This window comes from Aythya ferina, assembly GCF_964211825.1.
Source record: "Aythya ferina genome assembly, chromosome: 1".
Classification (NCBI taxonomy): Eukaryota; Metazoa; Chordata; class Aves; order Anseriformes; family Anatidae; genus Aythya; species Aythya ferina.
The window spans coordinates 200,234,571-200,255,612 of NC_140296.1; the positions used below are offsets into that span (position 1 = coordinate 200,234,571).

Genomic DNA, 21,042 nt, shown 5'->3' on the forward strand with positions numbered 1-21,042 from the left:
TGTTTTTTTGTGGTCTTCTGATTTGTTCTGACATTTTGGGGTCAGTTAGCACGGGATTTAGAAGTGGGTCTGTGGTCACAGCCTTGCTCGAGGCTGGATTAATACATTTTTATAAATAAAGAGCTTCTAATGGAAGCTGCAGGCACCCCAGCAGTAGAAAGCCCTGTTCTCTGCGATTTTCACAAGCCACTCACTCTGGTGTGATTCTCTTGACTGATCAAGTTTGCTTTTCACCTGTCAGAGCAAGCAGAGAATCCGACCCATAAAAATTTAGCAATACACCCCAAAACAGGTCAGCTGTCTTGGACAGAAACCCCAGCCCAAGCCTTCTCTTCAGGAATCCTGAAGAATGAAGTCCTGCAGTTTGCCTGAGACATCACCCAAGTCAGGTACAGTCGAGCTCACAAAGTTCATCATGGGCATGATCTTTGAGTGTGCCTTAAACCTTCACTGCTCTAGAAGACTTTGTGATACGAAGAATTAACCTGAAATAGGTTAATTTGAAGTGCCTCGTTAGTGCCAAGAAGGAGAGGTCGACTGGTTTCAGCAGCAACCCCACCACTTAACTCAGGACATGGCAGTGCTCTTCCACATCTCCCCCAGGTCCTTTCCTTTCAGGCAGCGGAGGCAAAAATGGCAAAACGTTCACTTAGTGAATGTCTGGGCAGGGTTTTGACTGTTCCCATGTTTTTAAACGTCTCAGCATCTTCGTAGCTGCTGTGGCAACCAGAAAATATGAACAGCTTTTAAAAGTAAATCAGAGGCCGGCGTGGAGGTGGGGAGCAGGGAGAGGAAGGAAAGAGGAAGAGCGGTTGAAAGGAAAGAGTAGATCATTAAAGTTATCCTGAAAGAAAAAAATAAATAAATGAAAAAGGTCGAAACATCTGCTGGAATCACGAGCAGCTGTTTTTTTTTTTTTGCCAGGGCTCAGCAGATTGCTGGCAATTAGGTAAAGGAATGGAGCGGATCAGCTCTCGCTAGGAGCTGCGCACCAGGGTTACCATGAAGAAGCACTAAATGCTGGGGAGGGCTTCCCCTGCCAGGGTAAATACACGGCTCCTCCAGGAGATCCTGCGACGTTCCTGCGGTGCAGCTGTGTTCGCAGGGTTTGGTTTTATCACTCTGTGAGTGCCAAACAAACCCAAATGAAACGGGGGCGACCACAGCAATGAGCAGGCACGTTACTGTGAGTTTGTCCTTCTTTGCTTGGTGATCTCCAACCTGGCTGATGTTTGGAGAGCCTTCTTCCACCTCCCCCCGCTCCAGGACAGACCAAGAAATGGTGTAACAAAGGCGGGCAGCATTTTGCAGAATAAGTGCCAGCTGTTTTCCTGCATGAAAGCTGCAGAAAATGGTGGTGGAAGAGACCGGTGAGAGGCTTTGCTCCCCCTGGGCCAACGCAGAGCTGGTTCATGGCACCGGCTGCCTTCCTCCTCTGTTGGTTTAGAGCAGTAGCAATGAAAGATGAAGCTGGAAGCACAACTTTCACCCTGGTTTGCTGCCAAAGCAAAGGATTGTTTCTAGTTTCCTTCCAGCACTCTGAAACGGCAGCAGCATGTTCAACCAGCTTGTGCTGAGCATCTTCACCCTACGCTGTGAGACCAAGCTGCAAGGACCTCTACAAGTCCCCTCTGACTCTCACCCTACAAGCACACCCAAACCTCGATGTAGCATCCTTTTGTATCTGACTCCTGCAGAAAATAAACCCCTGCTTTTTCTGTGCCATTGCTCCAGAAAGGCAGGGGACAACCCCGAAGTCACCGGGTGCTGGCACCGAGGACCCACTGAGCACCAGGAGGAAGCCCCCTGAAGCGTTATTGAGTCAAAGGCTTCTCTGCAGGCACAGATCCCCCCCCAAGAAGTTCCTGCAGGGCACTCAGATGGGCATCCAGCTGTCTAAACATTGGTGTCCTGTGCATTGTAGGTGGGTTAGAGTGTCCCACGGGCAACCCCAATGGGTCTCAAGGGGTCTTGTGTCATGTCTGCCAAGGCAAGGGTTCAGAAATTTGTGCAACCAAAATTTCCTCGTTGAGATGCAGGAACTTGGATGGCAATCGAGGCATCGCCACCACCCCAAAAACAAAAAGGAATCAGGAATCCCATTAATAAGTTCCCCTGAAGAACTGAAGTTACAAATGCTGTCGTGACATCAGAGCAGCAGAGTCTTGACTTCATTCTGGAGCCGTACCAGGACTTTCTTTGCTGGAAGTCGCTGGGTAATTGCCACTTGAAAAGTCAAGCCATCGGGACCCCCCCGTCTAAATATCTTGACCTACCTCTTCACGGGAGGCAGCTGCTCTCCTGGAAGCACCGGCGGGTTGTTGCTGTTTTGGTTTCATTTCACAGCTTAGTGTGCATCTTACAGGAAATTCGCTATAGAATTTCATCCCATTACTTTTTTTTTTTTTTCATAAAGCAGACACTTCCAGCGGATTGAATTCAGCGTTTGCTGCTGGGATAATTGCAGCCCTTAAAGAAGCAGCCTGCATTGTCAGATGGCTTCTCCTAGGCTCACTTTCCCCATAACTCATCTCCAGGGCTTTGTAAAATGTGCTGTTACTGGGAGCTTCCATGGGAACGGCATGTCTTTTTTTTCTTTTAGGATCTCTACATGAATGATTTTGTTGTTTTTATTTTTCTGCGTGCTGATTACAAACATCCTTGTGTGCCCCGCTGTCCGGTCTCTGTGAACTTAAGCACTAAGAGTCTGCCCTAAACAAACACGGCTCGGTAACACCTGCTTCGTGTCCCAGCCCGATTTCTTTCTGGAAGGAGCGCATCCAAGGCTTTGGTAAAATTACAGGCGCTCCAGATGTGTGCGCTGCTGTCAGCTGCCCTAAGTGAAATCATTGTTTATTGACAGGTTCCCAGGAGTCAGACAGCTCTCAGTCCGCCAAGAAAGACATGCTGGCCGCCCTGAAATCCAGGCAGGAGGCTTTGGAAGAGACGCTGCGCCAGCGCTTGGAAGAGCTGAAGAAGCTGTGTCTCCGAGAAGCGGTAGGCCACGCGTGTTTTATAGCTCCCTGCACTTCGCTCCTTGCATGCATTTTGTTTGGAGGTGCTGCGGGGGCAGAAGCAGCAATTCCTCTTCTAAAACCCGTGGTCCAAAAGCTTCAGCAAGGTCCAGCTGTTTCAAATCCGGATTGCAGTGTCACGGGGCATTGCCCTCCAAGGGGAACCCCAGGGCTACCTGGTTGGTTTAGGGCTGGAGGGTGCTGAGCAGCCCTGGCTGCTGTTTGAAGATGTGTTTCAGATGCATTCAGACAGGCTTCTTGCTGGCTTTGGTGGGAATATGCTACCTAAATGTCAGAAGGAGGCTGTTCTGTGCACTCCTAATCACTCCTCAAATACATTTTCCAAAAAAAATACCTGCCCTTGCACTGTCTTCATGGAGCAGGCTGGACTTTCTGTGCTTTTCTTCTCCCAGCATACTCTGTTGTACAGCACTTGAGGTCTTTTCTGCTCCGTGTAGTTCCCTTTTCCATGTAGATCCTTCAGGTAAGCCCTGGCACTGCTGGAGAGGAAGGGCAGATCCTATAAAAAGGGACCACTGTGGTCACCCTGGGGATGGAATTCATCCCCATAACCATCCCACTCACCTGCCTCTTCGTTCTGGGAGTACACAGGGGACTGGTTTTCAATTTTGGGATATCAAAATCCTGCTGCAGTTGTGTGTAGAGACATAATTCAGCAGCAGCATACACTCGGGGCATTCAGCAGCCCTCCTGTGTTCACCAGGCCTGCAAATCTGAATTTAACAACAAACGGTGATGTTGAACACGACAGGAAGCTGGCTGCAGACAGCGGCACCGAGATCTCTGAGCTGCTGATTAATATTTGATGTGTACCTTGCCTCTGACAAAAATGGGGGAAATAGGTCACTGATTCAGCTCTCGTACTTCAATTTGTTGGTAGTTTTAGTGCCACCAACACCTCACAACAAAGAAATTCAGCAGGAATCTTTGCAGCTCCAAATTCCTCTCCGTTATTCACCACGAGCAATCCTTTCAGCCAACTCGTGCTGATGATCCAGGTCAGGAGGAGGAGATGCAGTCTCATAAACCCCTCGAGCACAGAGTTAAGATCACCCGCAGGAAGCAGTGAGATGTTTTGGGGGCTGCAGGACGAGGTCTGGAGCAATTTACCACCCCAAGGTAACGCTGCCTGGGGCTAATGCCATGCAGCAGCGTGCATGGAGGGGAAGATTTGGACAGGAGCTCACAGCCCCGTGCCTTTTAACCCCAGCCCCATCCACGCTGAGCAACTCAACCACATCCCAGGCCAGATGGGCTGGCCAGAGCCCATCTGTCAGCACCTGAAGAGCTGCTGGAAATGTTTCTGCTTTCCGTGGATGAGCCCAGAGGGGCAGCTGATGGGCACTTGGGACCTGACCCAGTCTTGCAGCCCTCATCCATCAGCAGCCTGCAGCTGGGAGGGTTCCTGCCCATGGTCCTATGGCATGGGAATGGCCAAAACAGAGGGGGAAAGAGAACCAAGGGATGAAAAAAGGGTTAAAAGTGGGGGCATAATCAAATAAGCATGGCCAGAGCCATTCCTAGCAGTGGCATCAGGTTACTCCAGGCCATCAGCACTCCGGTTACTTATTAATTTGGATTGCATTTCAGGCCTGTGCCTGTGAATACTTTGCAGCTTATGGAGGCAGCCTGGTAGCCTGCATTCATTTTGTTCTGCCCCAGTCCTGAGCTTTTTACGGGAGGTGTTAACCCTTTCCCTGCTGCCCTGCTTGGTGTTACCTTTGGGGTTACAAAGAAAATAATCCTTGCTTCCCTCAGCAAGGGAGACACGAAGCTGTGCCTCCACGCAGTGCCTCGAGCCCCGTCACACCGGAGGGAACAGGACGCAGAAGAAAAGCTGAAATAACCCCACAGGGCTGGGCAGACAACCCCAAACGGGGCACACGAGGAAAGAAAAACCCCATTAAGGAGTGGGGGGAGAGGCTGGGGCAGGCAGGGGCCTGAGCTCGGCGCTCACACTAAGGTCAGCTGCTGCTCTGTGGGATTGGGATGATTTCAGTTGCTCTGCCAGCTGGATCCTCTCAAGGCTGATGCCAAAGAACACAAAGGCCTTTTGTGTCCTTCATGGGGAGACTGGGGAGGACAAGGAGCCGGGCTGTTCTCCTCACGAGGCTCCTGCCTTTTTTTTTTTGTAGGCATTTGAATGCCTTTAATTCCGATGTGTGTGGCTGTATTGTGCAGCCCAGGAAAAAAAAAGTATAATTTTTTTTTAAAAAGCAGATTTAACATCAGTATTGGTGCTCGCTGCTTCCACGGATATTCCTCAGCGGGCTTTGCTTCGGGTTTTGAGCAAACCTTTGCAAACGACCCCAGCAGGCTGACAAAGCATCGCCTCATACCCCTCCAAAGCTGCCCCTGCCATCACCTGGCACCACTTCCAGCGCCTCTTTTCCCCGCGTTCCTCCCGAGCACATCACGAAGCAGGTTGGGAATGGCTTTCCTCTGCAGGTCGTAACCTGCACAGCTGGTGCCAGCGGGGCTTTCTGGTGCAGCAGGCGCGCATCCTGCTCTCAGGTGTGCTCCCCCCCCCTTCCAGCAGCAGTCCAGCACCGAGCACCTCTTTATTTTTCTTTCCTGCGAGCCCTGCAGCGGAGATGAAAGCCTGCGTGCTGCGATCTGCTCAGCCTCGGGCCCCGACACCCTAGGGATGGGCACCACCTACGAACCTGCACTGGGCAGGCCACAAAATCCGTATTCATGCACGGGTTAAAGAAAAACACCTCCCCACCCTCAGCATCAGGTCCCGGACCGCAGGGTTGGGTGCTCTGCTGGGTGTTTATCAGCCGGCTGGGCTGGATCTGTCATTCTACAGCCAGGGTTGAAGGGCTGTGGGGTGTTTTGCAGGGACAGGACTCTGCTGCAGCATCTCCCGGGTGGCTAACAGCGTTTTCTGCTTGCAGGAGCTGACGGGAAAGCTGCCACGAGAATACCCCCTGGATCCCGGGGAGGAGCCACCTATTGTAAGGAGAAGAATAGGAACTGCCTTCAAGCTGGACGAGCAGAAAATCCTGCCGAAGGGAGAGGTGAGGCTTGGTCCTGCCCTTCCAGACCCCTCGGGGTCTCTGCGACACCCGCTGTGCATCACGGAGGAGCCAAAATGTTGTGGTTGTAAATGACCGCAGTTGGTCACGGTGCCTTTTTTTAGTTCCCATCAGAAAAAATGAAGCAGAGAGAGGGTTGGTTGCCTTAAGGCCAGGCTCAAAATAAAGCTCAAACCCTCCGGGCTCGGCCCTGGCTGTGCCAGAGGTACCAGGAACAGCCAGGATGATCAACCAGGAGCACATCAGGAGCCCCCTGAGCCCTCCTAGCCCTGCTGCTGCCCCGTGGGATTGTCACAAAAATGCAATTTGCTGTCTGATCCCAGTTCAGCTCTCCCCTAACAGAGGGGAAAAGCATCGCAGTTCCCCATCGCAGCCCCGCAGCAGCAGAAGGAAAGCATTTTGCTCCCCGCTCCTCAAACAAAAGAGCCTTCGTCCCTACCTATGGGGAGCTGGAACGATGTTTTGCTAAGTTTGCCAGGGAGTGTTTGTTCTTTTCCCTTGCTCCCACAATGTGCTGGGTCAGTGCCCTGAACCGTGGCTGTGAAAACAGGCCCGCAGCAGCTGGGAGGCGGGACCGGATTCACAGAAAAGCCATTGTCTGCGGAGAGGCATTTGTCTCAAGACACTTGTGTGTACTCCAGTTTTGAGTTTCCTTTTTATTTTTGTAAGAGGAGAGGCTGAAGCTGGTGTGACCGCGTGGGTTAAGGCTCGGCTCAGGAAGGGAATTAACTGTTTGGCGTTTTGTTGGCGTTTTCCTCCGGCTGAAAAAAAAAAATAAACAGCTGGAGCTCCTTAGTTTGGTTCTCAATGGAGCCTGGGAGAGGAATTCCTCCCAAGTCAAATATTCATGAACGAGCACATTTAATTAAGCTTTTCAAAGGGAGGCACAGCGTAGCTGAGTTACTCCTAAAAGCCCTGCAGTCTGTTGGCTGCTCTGCTATAACCCGATCCCCAGCTTCCCCACATCTCTCCTGCTACGAGGCAGCTTTTGGGGCCGCTGGGTGAGGAATCTCCTCGCTCCTCTGCGAGGCTTGGGTTGAGCAGCAGGAACGGCACGAAGGTAAAGCAGCTCCTCCCCGCTGCAGGCACCCTGCCTTTTGGCAGCAGCAATCCAAACACGCTGACTCAGCTTCCCTCCGTCCCCTTTTTCATCTGTCAAACTTTAGGACTGCGTTGAAAAGCCTAAATTTCTGTTCTCGAAGAATAATGTTGGGCTGTGTTTATTTGGCTGCCGGTTTGAGAACGTTTAGAGAGAGGCCAGTGTTGATTTTCGTGGGCTTTTCAGCAAGTGCAAACACTGGAAACTCCATTTAAAACAAGGGTGAAATTCTTCCCCGGTTCCATAAATCCAGGACTGAAATTACCAGCTGTGACACGGACCTGAAGCAAGGCACTTCCATCTGAAAGTAGATGATAGCCCTCATCTCCTAAGGCCCTATTTATAGGGGCTTTGCTGGATGAAAAGAGACAATTATGGCTGGGAAGAAAATTAAGACCTTTTTTTCTCAGATATTCTGAGTGATTTAGCAGTGAATCAGTGAAGGGCTGAAATGACAGCTCACGCCAAACTCCCAATGACTTCAGTGAGAGCTTTGTCAGAGCGTGGACTGCAGAGGAGGCTTCTACTGCAGTTCTTGGTGATCACCTCTACCAGGTCCACAATTCCCAGCCCCAGGAAGGCAGCGAACCAGGCTGCAGGCCTTAAAACCCCCTTCCTCAAATTCACTTTTAATAAGCTCAGTGTTGGTAGAGCTTCAAAGGGCTCCGTTAAAAAGATGGGGGTGGGCTCAGTCTTTCCAAAACGCTCATTGTAGTTTCAAGGCAACGCTGGCTCACCCCAACAGCAAGGAGCTTTTTGCAAGCCAGGAGCCCCGAATACAAACTTGAGGGAATGATTTCCACCTGATTCATTCCCACAGCATCCGTCCTTGCAGCGTGTGCTACTGCTAAGAGAAAGGGTTTGGATTTGCGTAACGAGGATCTCCACAAACACGTGTCTGAACACCCACAGCTCGCTAGAAGAACTTGGATTTTTTTTTTTTGCCCAGTTTTGTGATGTATCCTGTTTCCCTTTCGAGCAGACCAACGCCAAAAGCTCTGTGGAGCTGGGCAAGGCAGCCAAATTCAGTACAGATAGCGAGTGCCTCTGAAGATCACAGCTTGGGGTCCCGGTGCAGGCCAAGCCAAAGCAGCTTCGGCATTTATTGACCCAGATCCTTGGGCTTTGGAGCGTGACTACAGAGCAGTAGGTAGCTTCCAGGGGACACCTGTTTGCATTTAGGACTGTATCAACTTAGCATTGGATATACAAACCCTTTTTGGCATGCAGGCAGCCTGCTGCTAGAGGCTGATTGCTCCGAAATCCCCCTCCTGGCTCGTAACTGGAGGAGGCAATTTTCTGGGGCAATCAGTTACAGCAGCCCGTAATTAGCTCAGCTCCTGCCCTCCCCAGATTTTAGCAGCCGTGCACCAGGGAGGAATGAGCCCATCTTCACCTTCTTCTTTAACCCAGACGGGTCAGTGAGTGCCAAGCCTGTCGAGAAGGTTAAAATCGTAGCTTAGCAGCTATGCAGAGCTCTGCTATCAAACGAGGCTTCAATATGGAGCTAGGAAAGGGAGAAGGAGCGAGCAGGAGGCAGAAACTCCCAGAAGGTGGGTGGGTACACTTAGGGAGGCCCTGAGATGAGAGGAGCAGCACGATAGTGGATGATTTCCCTGGCCGTGTTCAGGGGGAGCTTCCCAAGAGCCAGGCCAGGTGTGTTTTTTGGTGGCAGCCCCAAAATCTGCTTCCATTTTCCCAGGAGGCAGAGCTGGAGCGCCTGGAGAGGGAGTTTGCCATTCAGTCCCAGATCACGGAGGCCGCCCGGCGCCTGGCGAGCGACCCCAACGTCAGCAAAAAGCTGAAGAAGCAGAGGAAGACGTCCTACCTGAACGCGCTGAAGAAGCTGCAGGAGATCGAGAACGCCATCAACGAGTATCGCATCAAGTCGGGCAAGAAGCCGACCCAGAGAGCCTCCTTGATCATAGATGGTAAGTCACAGCACCCGCAGCACCACCAAAGGCTCCATCTCCTGTTTGGGGCACGAATTTCCCTTCCCTCCTCTTTCCCTCCATGTTCTGGAGGGCTCCAGGGGTGCTGGCAGTCAGGTTGTCCTTGCCCATAGCTTCGTGCTGTCAGATGTTTGGGTTTCCAGATGCCCAGAGATGAAACCTGCGTTAGAGATGTGCTGGTTCACGGCACAAGAGGCAGTGTCACGCTGTGGATTACACACACGTCCCCAAAGCAGACCGTGACGCCTTTGTTCACCTATAAACTCGCTCTGTTAACGTCTCCTCCAGAGCGGTGCTGAACAAATGTAATTAACGGGAGCAGATTGGGGTGAGCTCTCTAGCTGAAAGGCATCTGTAAAATCAGAGTGGGAGCAGGGGCATCGCTGTGCTCAAATACTTTCTTCTTTTTCTTTTTTGTTTTACAATATAATTCTCAGGGCACTTCATGGCTTACCAGCTTGTTGATGGGTTTTTCATGAAATCCATTAACTTGCTGCTGTCGGTCTTTCTCCCTTGCTGATTTTGCCCTTTCCCTTTGACTTGCGGAGTTGTGTTTTTTTTTTTTTCCCTGTGCCTTTGTAGCGGGAACTGAGATTAGAGCTGCTGTATTTGTGACCTGGGTACCAAGCTGCACCGCAGCCTGGGATAACAGACAGGATGCGGATGGGGGAGGCAGCCCAAAGATGTGTGCCAAGGACACCAGAGCTTCTCCATCTGCTGCTACAGAGGATGCTCAGGAAGCGTTTCCCCCAGATCACACAAAACTGGTGCCTAGCGTGGGCCTTCAGTTTGATCGTTGTAGAAAGGCCAAGATGAAACCCAGAGTCTTAAAGCCGAGCTCTTCAGCAGATAGCAATCTGGCTGATGTCCCGTTGCCATTTCACATCCTCTGGGGGATCTCAGCTCTCTGTTGTGACTCACTCTTAATCCCCGTTAATTGAAAAGAGTTAGCAGCTCCTCGAGCGGCAGCCTGCTGCTGAGAGCCCTGCCCTGCAGCTCTGCCCTCTGAGACGGAGCGTGGGCTGAGCCGGTTATTTCTAGGAAGCTTCTTGCCTTAGGAGGCTGTGAGTCAGTGGAAGGTGACGGTGCCATTCACTCTGAGATTCTCACGACCCCCTGACCATCTTTGTTTTCTTCTCCTCAGAAGGAAACATCGCCAGTGAGGACAGCTCCCTCTCGGATGCCCTTGTTCTGGAGGATGGTACGTTGGCTGCTCGAAAGGGCAGGAAGGGAACGGGGAGGGCTGTGTGAATTCCTGATTCACGCTCCAAACGGAGCAACTGATCTGTGTGATGACCCACCCAAACCTCCCAGTCCCAAAACCACCCCACCCTGCCCCGTAAAGCACCACTGGAACCGAGCGTGCCGCACAACCACCACCTCTTCCCCTTCTTCTCTCCACAGAGGACTCCCAGGTCACCAGCACCATCTCCCCTCTCCAGTCCCCGCACAAAGGCCTGCCGCCCCGGCCGCCCTTGCACAACAGGCCGCCCCCTCCGCAGTCGCTGGAGGGCCTGCGCCAGATGCATTACCACCGCAACGACTACGACAAGTCCCCCATCAAGCCCAAGATGTGGAGCGAGTCGTCCCTGGACGAACCCTACGAGAAGGTGAAGAAACGCTCCTCCCACGGCCATGCCAGGTGAGCCGGCTGCCTCCCGGCCCCGCCACGCAGGCGTCTCCTTTTGGAGAGGTCCTCACAAAACAGTCCCTTGGCAAAAGGAGAATTCGGGGCTTTTTGGTTAACATGACAAAAAGTAGGCTGCAGTCACGAGTGCTGCCTGGTATCTCACAGTAATGAGGAAGGAAGGACAGGGGATTGTCTCAGGGCTGTGGGATGTGACTCAGAGCAGCAGCTGACCCCACTCCCGCTCACCCCAGGAGATCGCAGGCACGTGCCTGAGACCCCAGGTGAGGCAGGGAGCCCTTTCCCCGAACCCCACCCCAGGAACTGAAGCCGGGTGCTTGCCTTGCAGCAGCCACAAGCGGTTCCCCAGCACCGGGAGCTGTGCTGAGGCAGGAGGGAGCAGCTCCCTGCAGAACAGCCCCATCCGGAGCCTTCCCCACTGGAACTCCCAGTCCAGCATGCCCTCGACGCCAGACCTACGGGTGCGCAGCCCGCACTACGTCCACTCCACGCGGTAAGTCCTCCCACCACCACAACGCTGCCACCTTGCTTGCCCCGAAATAATCCTTCCCTGAGGATATCCAGTGATTCCCAGTTCAGGAAAGGACACAAACCAGTCCTTTTCACACCAGAGGCTCACGTAGCGCTGCCAGCAGGAAATCTGCTGAGCTGAGATCCTGAAATCCCTTCAGATCAACGTGATCCTGCCCCTCTTCCCCCCCCTCACAGTAATGGAGCTTTTCTTCTTATGGGATGTTTCATCCCAGTTGCTGCCCTACAAACCCCACACGGCCCAACTTCCAGAAGGGACGCGATGCTGCTGCTAAACTGCAGTGAATTCCTTCACGGATCCAGCTGGAGATAACACATTGCTTCCTTTCCCATCGGAAATGTTGGGTTGTGTTAATTCTCTCTCACAGTGGCATGTAAAATGTTTGCACGGGTGTGATCTCCCGGGGAAAGAGGCTGTACAAAGCAATCCCAAGGTCTGCACACTCGAGGATCCAGGTGGCAGTGGTGTAAGCCAAGGGTTGACAGAAAAAGGCTTAAAATCTCAGCGTAAGGGAGGTGATTTGATATGCGTGGCCCAATTTGCCTGCTTTTTAACAGGAACTGTTCAACTTCGTTGTTTCTTGCTCCTGTGGCAAACCCCACAAACGCTCAGAGAAGCAGAGCTGAGCCAAAGCTGCGTGCTGCAAGCTGTCCTGCCCTGAGGGGTGCTGCTAACCGAGGCCCTGGGTTGTGTTCATTACGAGCTTTTGGCTGAAAGCACCTGTCAAGAGCACAATGTTTGTTAAGACCAGAGCTGAGCTGCGTGAGAAACCAGCCTGGCACGGGGCTTGAGAAGGGGCCTGGAGCAGGTGGGGGCTGTCTGGGTGCTCAGAACAACCCAGCCTTGGCCGCCTGTGTTTTTTTTTGGGGGGTGTGACTTGTCTGAGCGCGACGTTGCTGCTCCTGCAGCGGGTGGCTGCAGCTCTCCGAGCGGCTGGGATGAATGGAGACCACCCAGGCTTGGCCACAGATCCAAGCCCTGGAAATTTGCGATTCGGGACGGGTGCCTGGATGGCTGTCACCCTCTGACAGCCTTACCCAGCAAAAACCCAGCTGCTTCCCGGAGCTGGCGTTCTCCAAGGCCACAACTGCTGCGTTTTGGGGCTAAATACAGCCAGTTTGTCTGTCTGTCTGCCACTAATGGGAGAAACACCCGGGGGATTCACACACCAGGATGGGGCTGGTTCACCCCCACAAAGCTTGAGGTCCCCACGGCCTCAGATGGGAGCAGCCACCAAGGAATTGGGTTTGGGAAGGGTTTGTGTCCCACGTGGTGCTGCAGAGTGAATGCCACCACCAGGGAGACTGGGCAGGAGCAGGAGCTGGACCTCACTGCCCCAAGCCCACAGCAGGGAAGCAGTTGTCCTGCCGCCCCTGAAAAGGTCCAAATTTTCGGTGTTGCCTTGCTAGCGAGGCCGGATTGGTGCGTGGAAGGGGAGAGGGAGCGTTTTGTCCTCGTGCCTTACCAGCTTGCCTGTCTCCCTGGTGCCCGCAGGTCAGTAGACATCAGCCCGACCAGGCTGCACAGCCTCGCCCAGCACTTTAGACACCGGAGCTCCAGTTTGGAGTCGCAAGGCAAGCTCCTCGGCTCAGAAAACGAGACGGGGAGCCCCGATTTCTACACCCCAAGGACTCGTAGCAGTAACGGCTCCGACCCCATGGACGACTGCTCGTCCTGCACCAGCCACTCCAGCTCCGAGCACTACTACCCCGCTCAGATGAACCCCAACTACTCCACCCTGGCCGAGGACTCCCCGTCGAAAGCCAGAGAGCGCCAGAGGCAGAGGCACAAATCGGCGGGCAACCTGGTCTCCTCCAACTCGGGGAGCATGCCCAACCTGGCCGCCAGGAACGGCACGGGGCACCACCGGGTCTACCTGCACAGCCAGAGCCAACCCTCTTCCCAGTACAGGATCAAGGAGTACCCCCTGTACATCGAGGGCAGCTCCACCCCCGTGGTGGTGCGCAGCCTGGAGAACGACCAGGAGGGCCACTACAGCGTGAAAGCACAATTCAAAACCTCCAACTCCTACACGGCGGGGGGGATGTTTAAGGAGAACTGGCACGGGGACGAAGCGGACTCCGTGCGGCTCACCCCGTCCCGCTCCCAGATCATAAGGACTCCGTCCCTGGGCAGGGAGGGCCACGAGAAGGGCTCGGGTAGGACTGCCGTGTCGGACGAGCTGCGGCTCTGGTACCAGCGCTCCACGGCCTCCCACAAGGAGCACAGCCGCCTCTCGCACACCAGCTCCACGTCCTCGGACAGCAGCTCCCAGTACAGCACGTCTTCGCAAAGCACCTTTGTGGCGCACAGCAGGGTCACGAGAATGCCTCAGATGTGTAAAGCGACGTCAGGTGAGAGCCTGGGGGGGGCCGGCGTGAAAAATGAGGCATGGGGAAGGTGAAAAGTTACAGGGGGAGCCTCCCAGGGCCCTCTGCCCGCCCCGAAAATGTTTGCCCGGTGGCATCACTGGGCTCTGCTGGTGTTTGGCTTTCCCGTGGGACTCCAGTAGCTGTGCTGAGAGCATTGTGAAATTCAGAGTGCTCCAGTTTGGGCAGGAATTTACCTCCCTGTCACACACAGAGCTCTGCTGTTAATATTAACCAGGGAAATGGTCTGAGTCCTGAACCTGCAGACACCACTGGGTGCTGTGGAACAGGCCAAGGTTAAATATTTGCTGGCCATCACTCACCAGCAGACAATCCCATTTGGATGGATCAAGGACATGCCAAAAACTTGAACCCAGATGGGAGAGCTGGTTGAGCAGATTCAGTGCCATGCTTGCCCTGTGCCTGGCACCGCTGCCCCAGCCTCACCAGCCCCTTGGAGCAGACCAGGAGCTCACCTCGGGGGCTGCTGGCTGCGGGGAGGAGATGAAAATTTGTTTAAAAGCGCCCTTTGGCAGCAGCTAGGGAAATGAACAGTGCAGGAGGGGGGGGCCAGGTAGAGACACCCATCGTGTAGCTGGTTTAGCTCTAGGTGGGAGGTCTGCTGGACTTCACGCTGTCCTTTAAATGAGGATTATACTCATAAAGTTGGAGGGTGAACTAAAGTTGGAGGCTTGAGAAGATTGGCCGGGTGGATTTCCAGCCCGTGACACACACACACAGCAGCTCCGGGCAGAGCTGCTCCTGTCACACTTTGCCAGTTGGGTTCTCCCAGCTGGACGCATTCCTGCGGGGCTGAAGCGCCCTGACCCTCGCCCCCTCACCTCACCCTTTCTTTTTTCTCCGCCCTGTGGTTGTTTTCCAGCTGCCTTACCTCACAGCCAGAGGAGTTCGACGCCATCGAGCGAGCTAGCGGCCACGCCGCCGGGCAGCCCCCACCACATTCTCGCCTGGCAGACCGGGTGAGTGTCTGCGGGGCTGGCTTTGGGGACTCATCTCCTTCACTGCAGGAAGCCAAAAATCCCATGAGCTTCAGGAAAAAAACCTCCCCAAACACACAGACATGCTTTTTCCTACACCCAGTGCTCTCCTCCTGACCAAAACCTTTGCTCTGAAGGCCTGGCGAGGTGCCTGCCCTATTTGTGCGTGCAGCAGCCACGTTTTTCTGCTAGGTTTTCCCCAGCAACGTGACCAAATGACCATGAAGTTCCTCTTTTCTCTCAGCTACCACTAACTTCAGGCACTGCACCAAAGCATGAGTGGGTCCCTGCATGCGGGCAGCCAATGCTCACATCAATTTGCTAATTGGGTTCTTTGGCACCTCTGTGAGAGGCGAGGAGTTCGAGGAGCAAACAAGAAGCCTGTTGTGAGCTCCCATGGGTTTTCTCTAGCAATCTCCTGCAGTTCTGTCCTGTCACGTGAAATACAGCTCATCTCCAGATCCTGTCTAACCCAGCATGTCCCAAATTTTTGCAACTCAGTTGAATTTGCAGAGAAAGCTTCTCTTTCTCTTCTCTGTGAGATAGTTTCAGGCTAAAATCCTCAAAACACTACAGGCCCTGGCACAGGAAAACAGGTCGGATCCCCTGAGTTGTGGCTGGGGACCCGTGGAGTGAACTCCACCAACATTTCACTCTGCAGCCACTGAAAAAAAACCCTCACCTGTTTAATTTCTTTGGTCACCTGCGGCCAAGTTTGCCCTCTGGTCTTATTCCAGCACTGCCCGTGACTGCACTTTTAAAATGGAGATGAGGCGAGCTGTAACCATGAGCCCTGCAGGCCCTCGTTGAATTTTAAATTCACCCCGCTGACATCCAGCCTCACGTGGGCTTTGTGTTTGCTCCCAGCTTTAGAAGCCGAGAATTTTCCAGGTCCCATTTCACAAAAAGCCAGGATAAGATCAGCGAAATGGCAGTGACCGTGCCTGCACACCGACATTTCCCCTATTAAGGGTTCGAAGCTAGGCTCAGTCTCCATCTCCATCCCAATCCTAAACCCTTTGAATTTCTCCATGGTAAATACCCAGGAGTAAACCTGGCTGGCAGCCAGCTGAGAAACCTGTTCAGAAAACCCCAACTTCTCCCATTTTCCCATTCAGGAGCCCTCCTGCTCCCCATCTCTCCCAGCAAAACACCAAAATCTTAGCTGGCAAACGTGAAGTCACCAGGATTTATAGCTCAGGCCCTGCCCCAACAACCAGTGCAGAAGGAACTGGAGGCAAATCAGTGCCTGCTTCACGCCAGAGCTTAACTCCCCAAACACATGGATAAATATGGCAGGAGCAAATAGAGCTCGCCATGAGAAGCACAACACAACCTCCCCCACCCCACAGGAACAGGTTGTTCCCTCCCAGCACCAATTAAAAGATTTACAGCTCTCCCCGACGTGTTTTTGTGTCGCTAACCCTTTCTCTGAAGATGATTCACCAGCTCGTTTCCCCGCTGGATTAATAAGCTCGTAACAATGTCCGTGTCACTTCTTTTCTTTAACATTTCCTCTCTCCTCTTTCCTCCTTGTTTTTTTTTCTCCGCTCTCCTTTGTTCAGAGAAGCAACAGACAACTCACCCACTATGGATGAGTCTCAGTCTCCAACCCACCAAAGTACTGATGAATAGAGGTATAGTAAGGGAATGTTTTGTTCTTTCACCCCTCTGCCCTACAGCCCGTGGGCCACGGCCACAATGCAAAGAACCAACCCCCAGAAGCAGCCTTTTTTTAGTCGTGTGCCTGTTTGGCCTCAAAGCTTCCTTCGGCTCTCGGAAGAACAACTTGAAAGCATCTCGGAGCCCTGCCTGTGCCTCTTCAGCGAGTTTGTGGCTGCTGGGCTTTTTTTTCCCAGAGAAAGAGGGCTTCTTCCTCGCCCCAAACGGGCTGGGGGCCAGCAGCGGAGGCTGAGCAGGCACAGGGAGCGGGCAGCAGGGATAAATTCACGGCTGGGGGTGTTTTGGAGCAGTGTGGGGAGGCTCTGGGAGCACCGTGGTGGGGTGATGAGCACGGGTGACCAGGACGGAGCTGCCAGCAGCGCTCCAGCCTGGCCCCGGGTGCCCTTTTCTCCTCTGTCCCTGCCGCAGAGGGGAGCTGCGAGGCTTCACGGAGCGAGGAGCAGCCCTGGCCCGCTTCCTGTGGGAAGACAGAGGGGGAAGGGTGGAGGGAACAAAAAACCCTCCGAGTGATTCTGTTTTAATTAAACTGCAGCCACTGTCTGGCAACTCTCGTTTGAATCTGCAGCCATTCACAGCTGGCATCTGGCGAGTATTTCGAGCCCGGCTTTCTAGAGCTAACCCACAGAGCTCCGGCACGGAGCCGGGAAACAAAAAGCTCTTTAAGGGGCAGCAGGGGTTGGCCTTGCTCAGGTTCCCCCCCCATCTCAACAAGATTTTGACCTCAGGGTTTTCTCCAGGCAAGGAGCTCCGCAGCCTAAGCCGGGAGCTGACCTTGATCTGAGCCTGGAGAGCAAATTCCCCTGAAGTCCCTCATGGGCTCTGTGCAAGCAACCAAAAAGCCACGTGGCAAATGACCCCGTAGCTTGCCACGAGAGGTGCTGCGAGACGAGAACCGGGCTACTTGAGGCAAAATGTGGGCTACCCCCCAGCACGCCTCTCCCTCGCCACCAGGTTTTGCTGTTCCTGCCCCGTAACCCCGGGGCTGCCGGGCGATGCGGAGCCTCCACCCCAAAGACGGGCTCTGGGATCCTCCCCACCCGCAGCCCGATGCTTTCTGCGAGCCCCGGCTGCCCCTAACCCAGTTCCCTTTCTCCCGCAGGAGCTACACCGATAGCTGTTTCCTGGATCCTCCCCTCTATCCAGAACTAGCAGACGTCCAGTGGTATGGACAGGAAAAAGCCAAGCCTGGGACTCTAGTGTGAACCCCTGACCTCAAGCGAATCCCATCGACGCCATTCGGAGCTCACCTCACTGCCTCTCATTTGCCTTACCCAGATGCACTGTCACCCAGCACCAGCTTCAACTCTTTAAGCACTTTTCTCACGATGCAATTCGACATTTCGGTAACATTTGGCCCCGAGACATCCACCACGACCGCGGCAGCGCCTCCCCTTGCCAGACTGGTGCTCGTCCCTCCCGGAGCCCGCAGGGAGGATGCGTGGAGCAGCCAGTCGGCGATTTAAAAGCTGGTTTTCCTTCTAAACGATGGCAGCCTGTCGAGGTTTCCACAAATCTTACTGCTCTGTGGCACGTACCAGCAGTAAGACATCCATGACCTGCGATCCGAAGCCAACACAGCATCGGTTTCAACGGGGTGGGGGGTGGGTTCGACACAAAACGGGACAGAGGCTGAGAAATACTCCTTGAAAATGCTTCTTTTAAGGAAAAAGTGAAATCCTGACACTTCAGAGATGTGTCAGACTCCCACAATCAGGTCTGCGCTGCCCAAAATCACCAAACCCACATCAGCGGGGTGAGTTTGTCCAGCAAGGCCCTGCTCCGGGAGCATCTCATTCGCCTCGACGCCAGCCACGAGCACCTCCTGGCAAACAGCTTCTCCTTCGTTGCTTTGAGCCCATCTCCACAGCAGCAACCGAACCCCACGTGCTGAAGACCCGCTGGAGGTCTGGGCTGGTAGCACAGCATCTACGAGCTGCAATTACAGCGGGCAAACGAGGTTCACAGAGGCATTAATTACAGCAGAGGCGAGTGCTGTGACTCGGCGCAGCTCTGCGGCTGGCACAGATTCCTTACCAACACCTAGCGAGGTTGGGGTGGGGGTGATTTTTTTTTTTTCCCCAATACTCTGATGAAGATCCAAATTGCCAAATTCTCCAAGCAGACACAGCCAATAAATCCTGATGGAGCTCCGCAAGGAAGCGTGACCGGCAAATCGAGCGGTGTAGCAAAGGGCTCAGCACCAGGCGGGGAGCGGCAGCGGGGCTTGTGGATTTGGGGCAAGAAGCAGCCCCGAGGAAGGGAAGGAAGGACAGGAGGTGCCGGGCACCTGCCGCCTGCTACCAGAAGGAAATCGGCCGCGAGAGTCGTGGAAGAAGCTGCAAGTTTACACGTACTTTGGAGCAATGCTTTATACACGTCAAGCCATGGAACTTTAAAAGGCCTCAAAGACACTTTTGTAACGAACCAGTGCACAATCTCTCTCTCTCTCTCTCTCTCTCGGTGGATGTCGAAGCTGGCACGTCTAGCCTTCACTGCGGTGCTATGCTGTTTTTATTGCCACTAGACGGGGGGGAGGTCCCTGCCCCCTGTTGGCGCGTGCAAACGATGATTTCCTATGGGAAAGGCATTACAGGAACGGCTGGAGGGGGGTTACTTTGCGAAAAGCAGAAACTGAAGTTAGCTTTAGTTTAAAAATAATTAAAAAAAAAAAAACACAAAACAAAACAAAACAGAAGTGTGAGTGTGCGTGCGCGTGTTCCAAGAGTAACAGCATCTACCAGACACGAGGAGGGCGAGGAGTTGAGAACGAAACCCCGCGACTCGGGGGCTGCCACACCTTTTGGTATGAAGCTTGCTGGAAAACTGCATTCCAGGCTTTCGAAAGAGAATGGGTCCTTCCTAATTAGATTTGGCAAGGGGAGGGGGTTTCTAAAAACTCCCGCGAGCTGCTCGTGCTAATTCCTTTCCCCGATAGGTGTAAGAAATGTGGGCTTCGCTCCCCGGCCCTCGCCCACTGGGCTGCTTGGGCAGAAACACCTGAGCTATTTGTCCAGAGCCAGGAAGGAAGCCCTTTAATGTCCACACATGAAGCATAAATGACTTATCCCTCTGAAATAATAATAATAATAATTAATTTTTAAAACTGGCAAGATGTTTTTAAAGGTAGCCACGCAAGCCTCGTGCTCCCAGACCTGCACAAAGATCCAGCAGGCGGCGGTGAGATCGCACCCCTTACCTGGAGGTTGGAACAAAATCCTGTTTTATTTTAACATCCCTCTCTGCTCTGGGGTCTTTAGCACGGGAATTATTGCGAGCTCCTAGCTGGATTTTGAGCTGGGTAGGAGCTGGTGCCGATCGCTGGCATGCGCTAGTAAGATTCTGGAGGTAAAATGAAAGGATTAAATGAGGACCAAATTAAGCAGCAGCAGGTAATTCAGCCCACGGATTTTGAGGGGCTCTGAGCAACTGTCTGTTTTCTTTTTAATTTCCCTGGTTAAGTGGTTTCAGGTTTTGTTGTTGTTTTTTTTTTCCGTGTACCTTCTTTTAATTAAAAAGAATTCAACAACAGCGGCACTACGAGGCCTCTGGGCACTGCAGGAAGACACACTCATTCCTCCAAGCCCAGATCTGCAGTTTTGCAGCAAAGGTTAAGAGGTGGCAGCCCTGAAATTAGGAAAAAAAAAAAAAAACCAACAAAAAAATGAAATAAATGGTTAGCCTGAATTGCAAACAGGCTCGAGTAGAGAAGAAGCTTTCTAGAAACGGACTGAGTTTAGCTTTGTGTTCTGCTTTTCTGTTTTGCAATCAAGGCACACGTGAGCAGCCAGTCTGGTAGTAAAGACAGATTAAGTAAAACAGGTTTTACTGTTTAGCTCAATTCAATTAAACACAAATGTACATAAAATGTTAATCATGTGGGATTAACATATTTAAGTATAACACGGAGGGGTATATACATAGCTATTATATACAAGCACTTGACTACCAACTTAACCCCTCCTTTACCTTTTTTTTTTTTTTTTTTTTTATTATTTTTCCAGGCTCCATCCGACATAAAGCCACAATTTCTTAGTCTCCACGTCCGAAGCTCCCCCTGTTCAGCCAGCGGCCCGGGGCACATCTGTGCGCCCGGCTGTGCTGCGAGGCAGGGTTTATTTTTAAATGCTCTTATATGCAGTCGCGTGTTGGAAATGTTGAAGCAGTCCCATTCGTTTTCACTCTGTCTTAGTTTTAGTTCCGGGCATAGCCGACCCCCATTCAGGTGCTATCAGATGACCAGTTACTGCTTAGTTAACTAGGTGTAAAGTTTTACATATATATTAATGTCAATAGTTTTATTACGAGTTGTGTAAAATGGACTCTCTAGTTTAAAAAAAAGGAAAAACAACACAAAAAAAAAAGAAAAAAAAATTAGGTCTCTCCTGAAATTGACTTTAGAGCATGTAAAATGATTTTACTGGATTCCGTTCAATTGTAACCAAGGACAAAAATCTGTATGTTGTAGAAAAAGCTGCAGAATTAAAGGAGATCTGCTTTTAATTTATTCTTTTTGTATTAAGAATTTGTATAGTTACCTTTACATTTTGCAGAACGGTGTTGTCAACACTTCCTTATTAAAGCATTTTCAAAATGAGCCTCGGCACTGATCCTTCCTGCGCGCGGCCACCGCGGGGTGCGGACGTTCAAACGGCTGGGCACCACAAATTTTGCTGCAAAAAGTGCTG

General features: G+C 52.6%; 1 protein-coding gene across 10 annotated transcripts in view; it reads left to right on the plus strand.

Moving 5' to 3' along the window:
- Positions 1 to 20,951, plus strand: part of FRMD4A (FERM domain containing 4A) — a 350,418-nt gene extending 329,467 nt beyond the window's left edge. For 8 of the 10 annotated variants that reach the window (XM_084517305.1, XM_084517306.1, XM_084517307.1 and 5 more), the window contains 9 exons: positions 2,864 to 2,997; positions 5,936 to 6,058; positions 8,878 to 9,106; positions 10,272 to 10,328; positions 10,532 to 10,769; positions 11,104 to 11,268; positions 12,802 to 13,661; positions 14,560 to 14,656; positions 17,457 to 20,951. In XM_084517305.1, coding sequence (XP_084373431.1) covers positions 2,864 to 2,997; positions 5,936 to 6,058; positions 8,878 to 9,106; positions 10,272 to 10,328; positions 10,532 to 10,769; positions 11,104 to 11,268; positions 12,802 to 13,661; positions 14,560 to 14,656; positions 17,457 to 17,559 — 2,006 coding nt within the window. In that variant the 3' untranslated portion in view covers positions 17,560 to 20,951. Of the gene's footprint in view, positions 1 to 2,863; positions 2,998 to 5,935; positions 6,059 to 8,877; positions 9,107 to 10,271; positions 10,329 to 10,531; positions 10,770 to 11,103; positions 11,269 to 12,801; positions 13,662 to 14,559; positions 14,657 to 16,239; positions 16,312 to 17,456 lie in introns of all 10 variants that reach the window. The other 2 variants (XM_084517308.1, XM_084517302.1) reach the window with 1 other exon arrangement.
- The last annotated feature ends 91 nt before the right edge of the window (positions 20,952 to 21,042 follow it).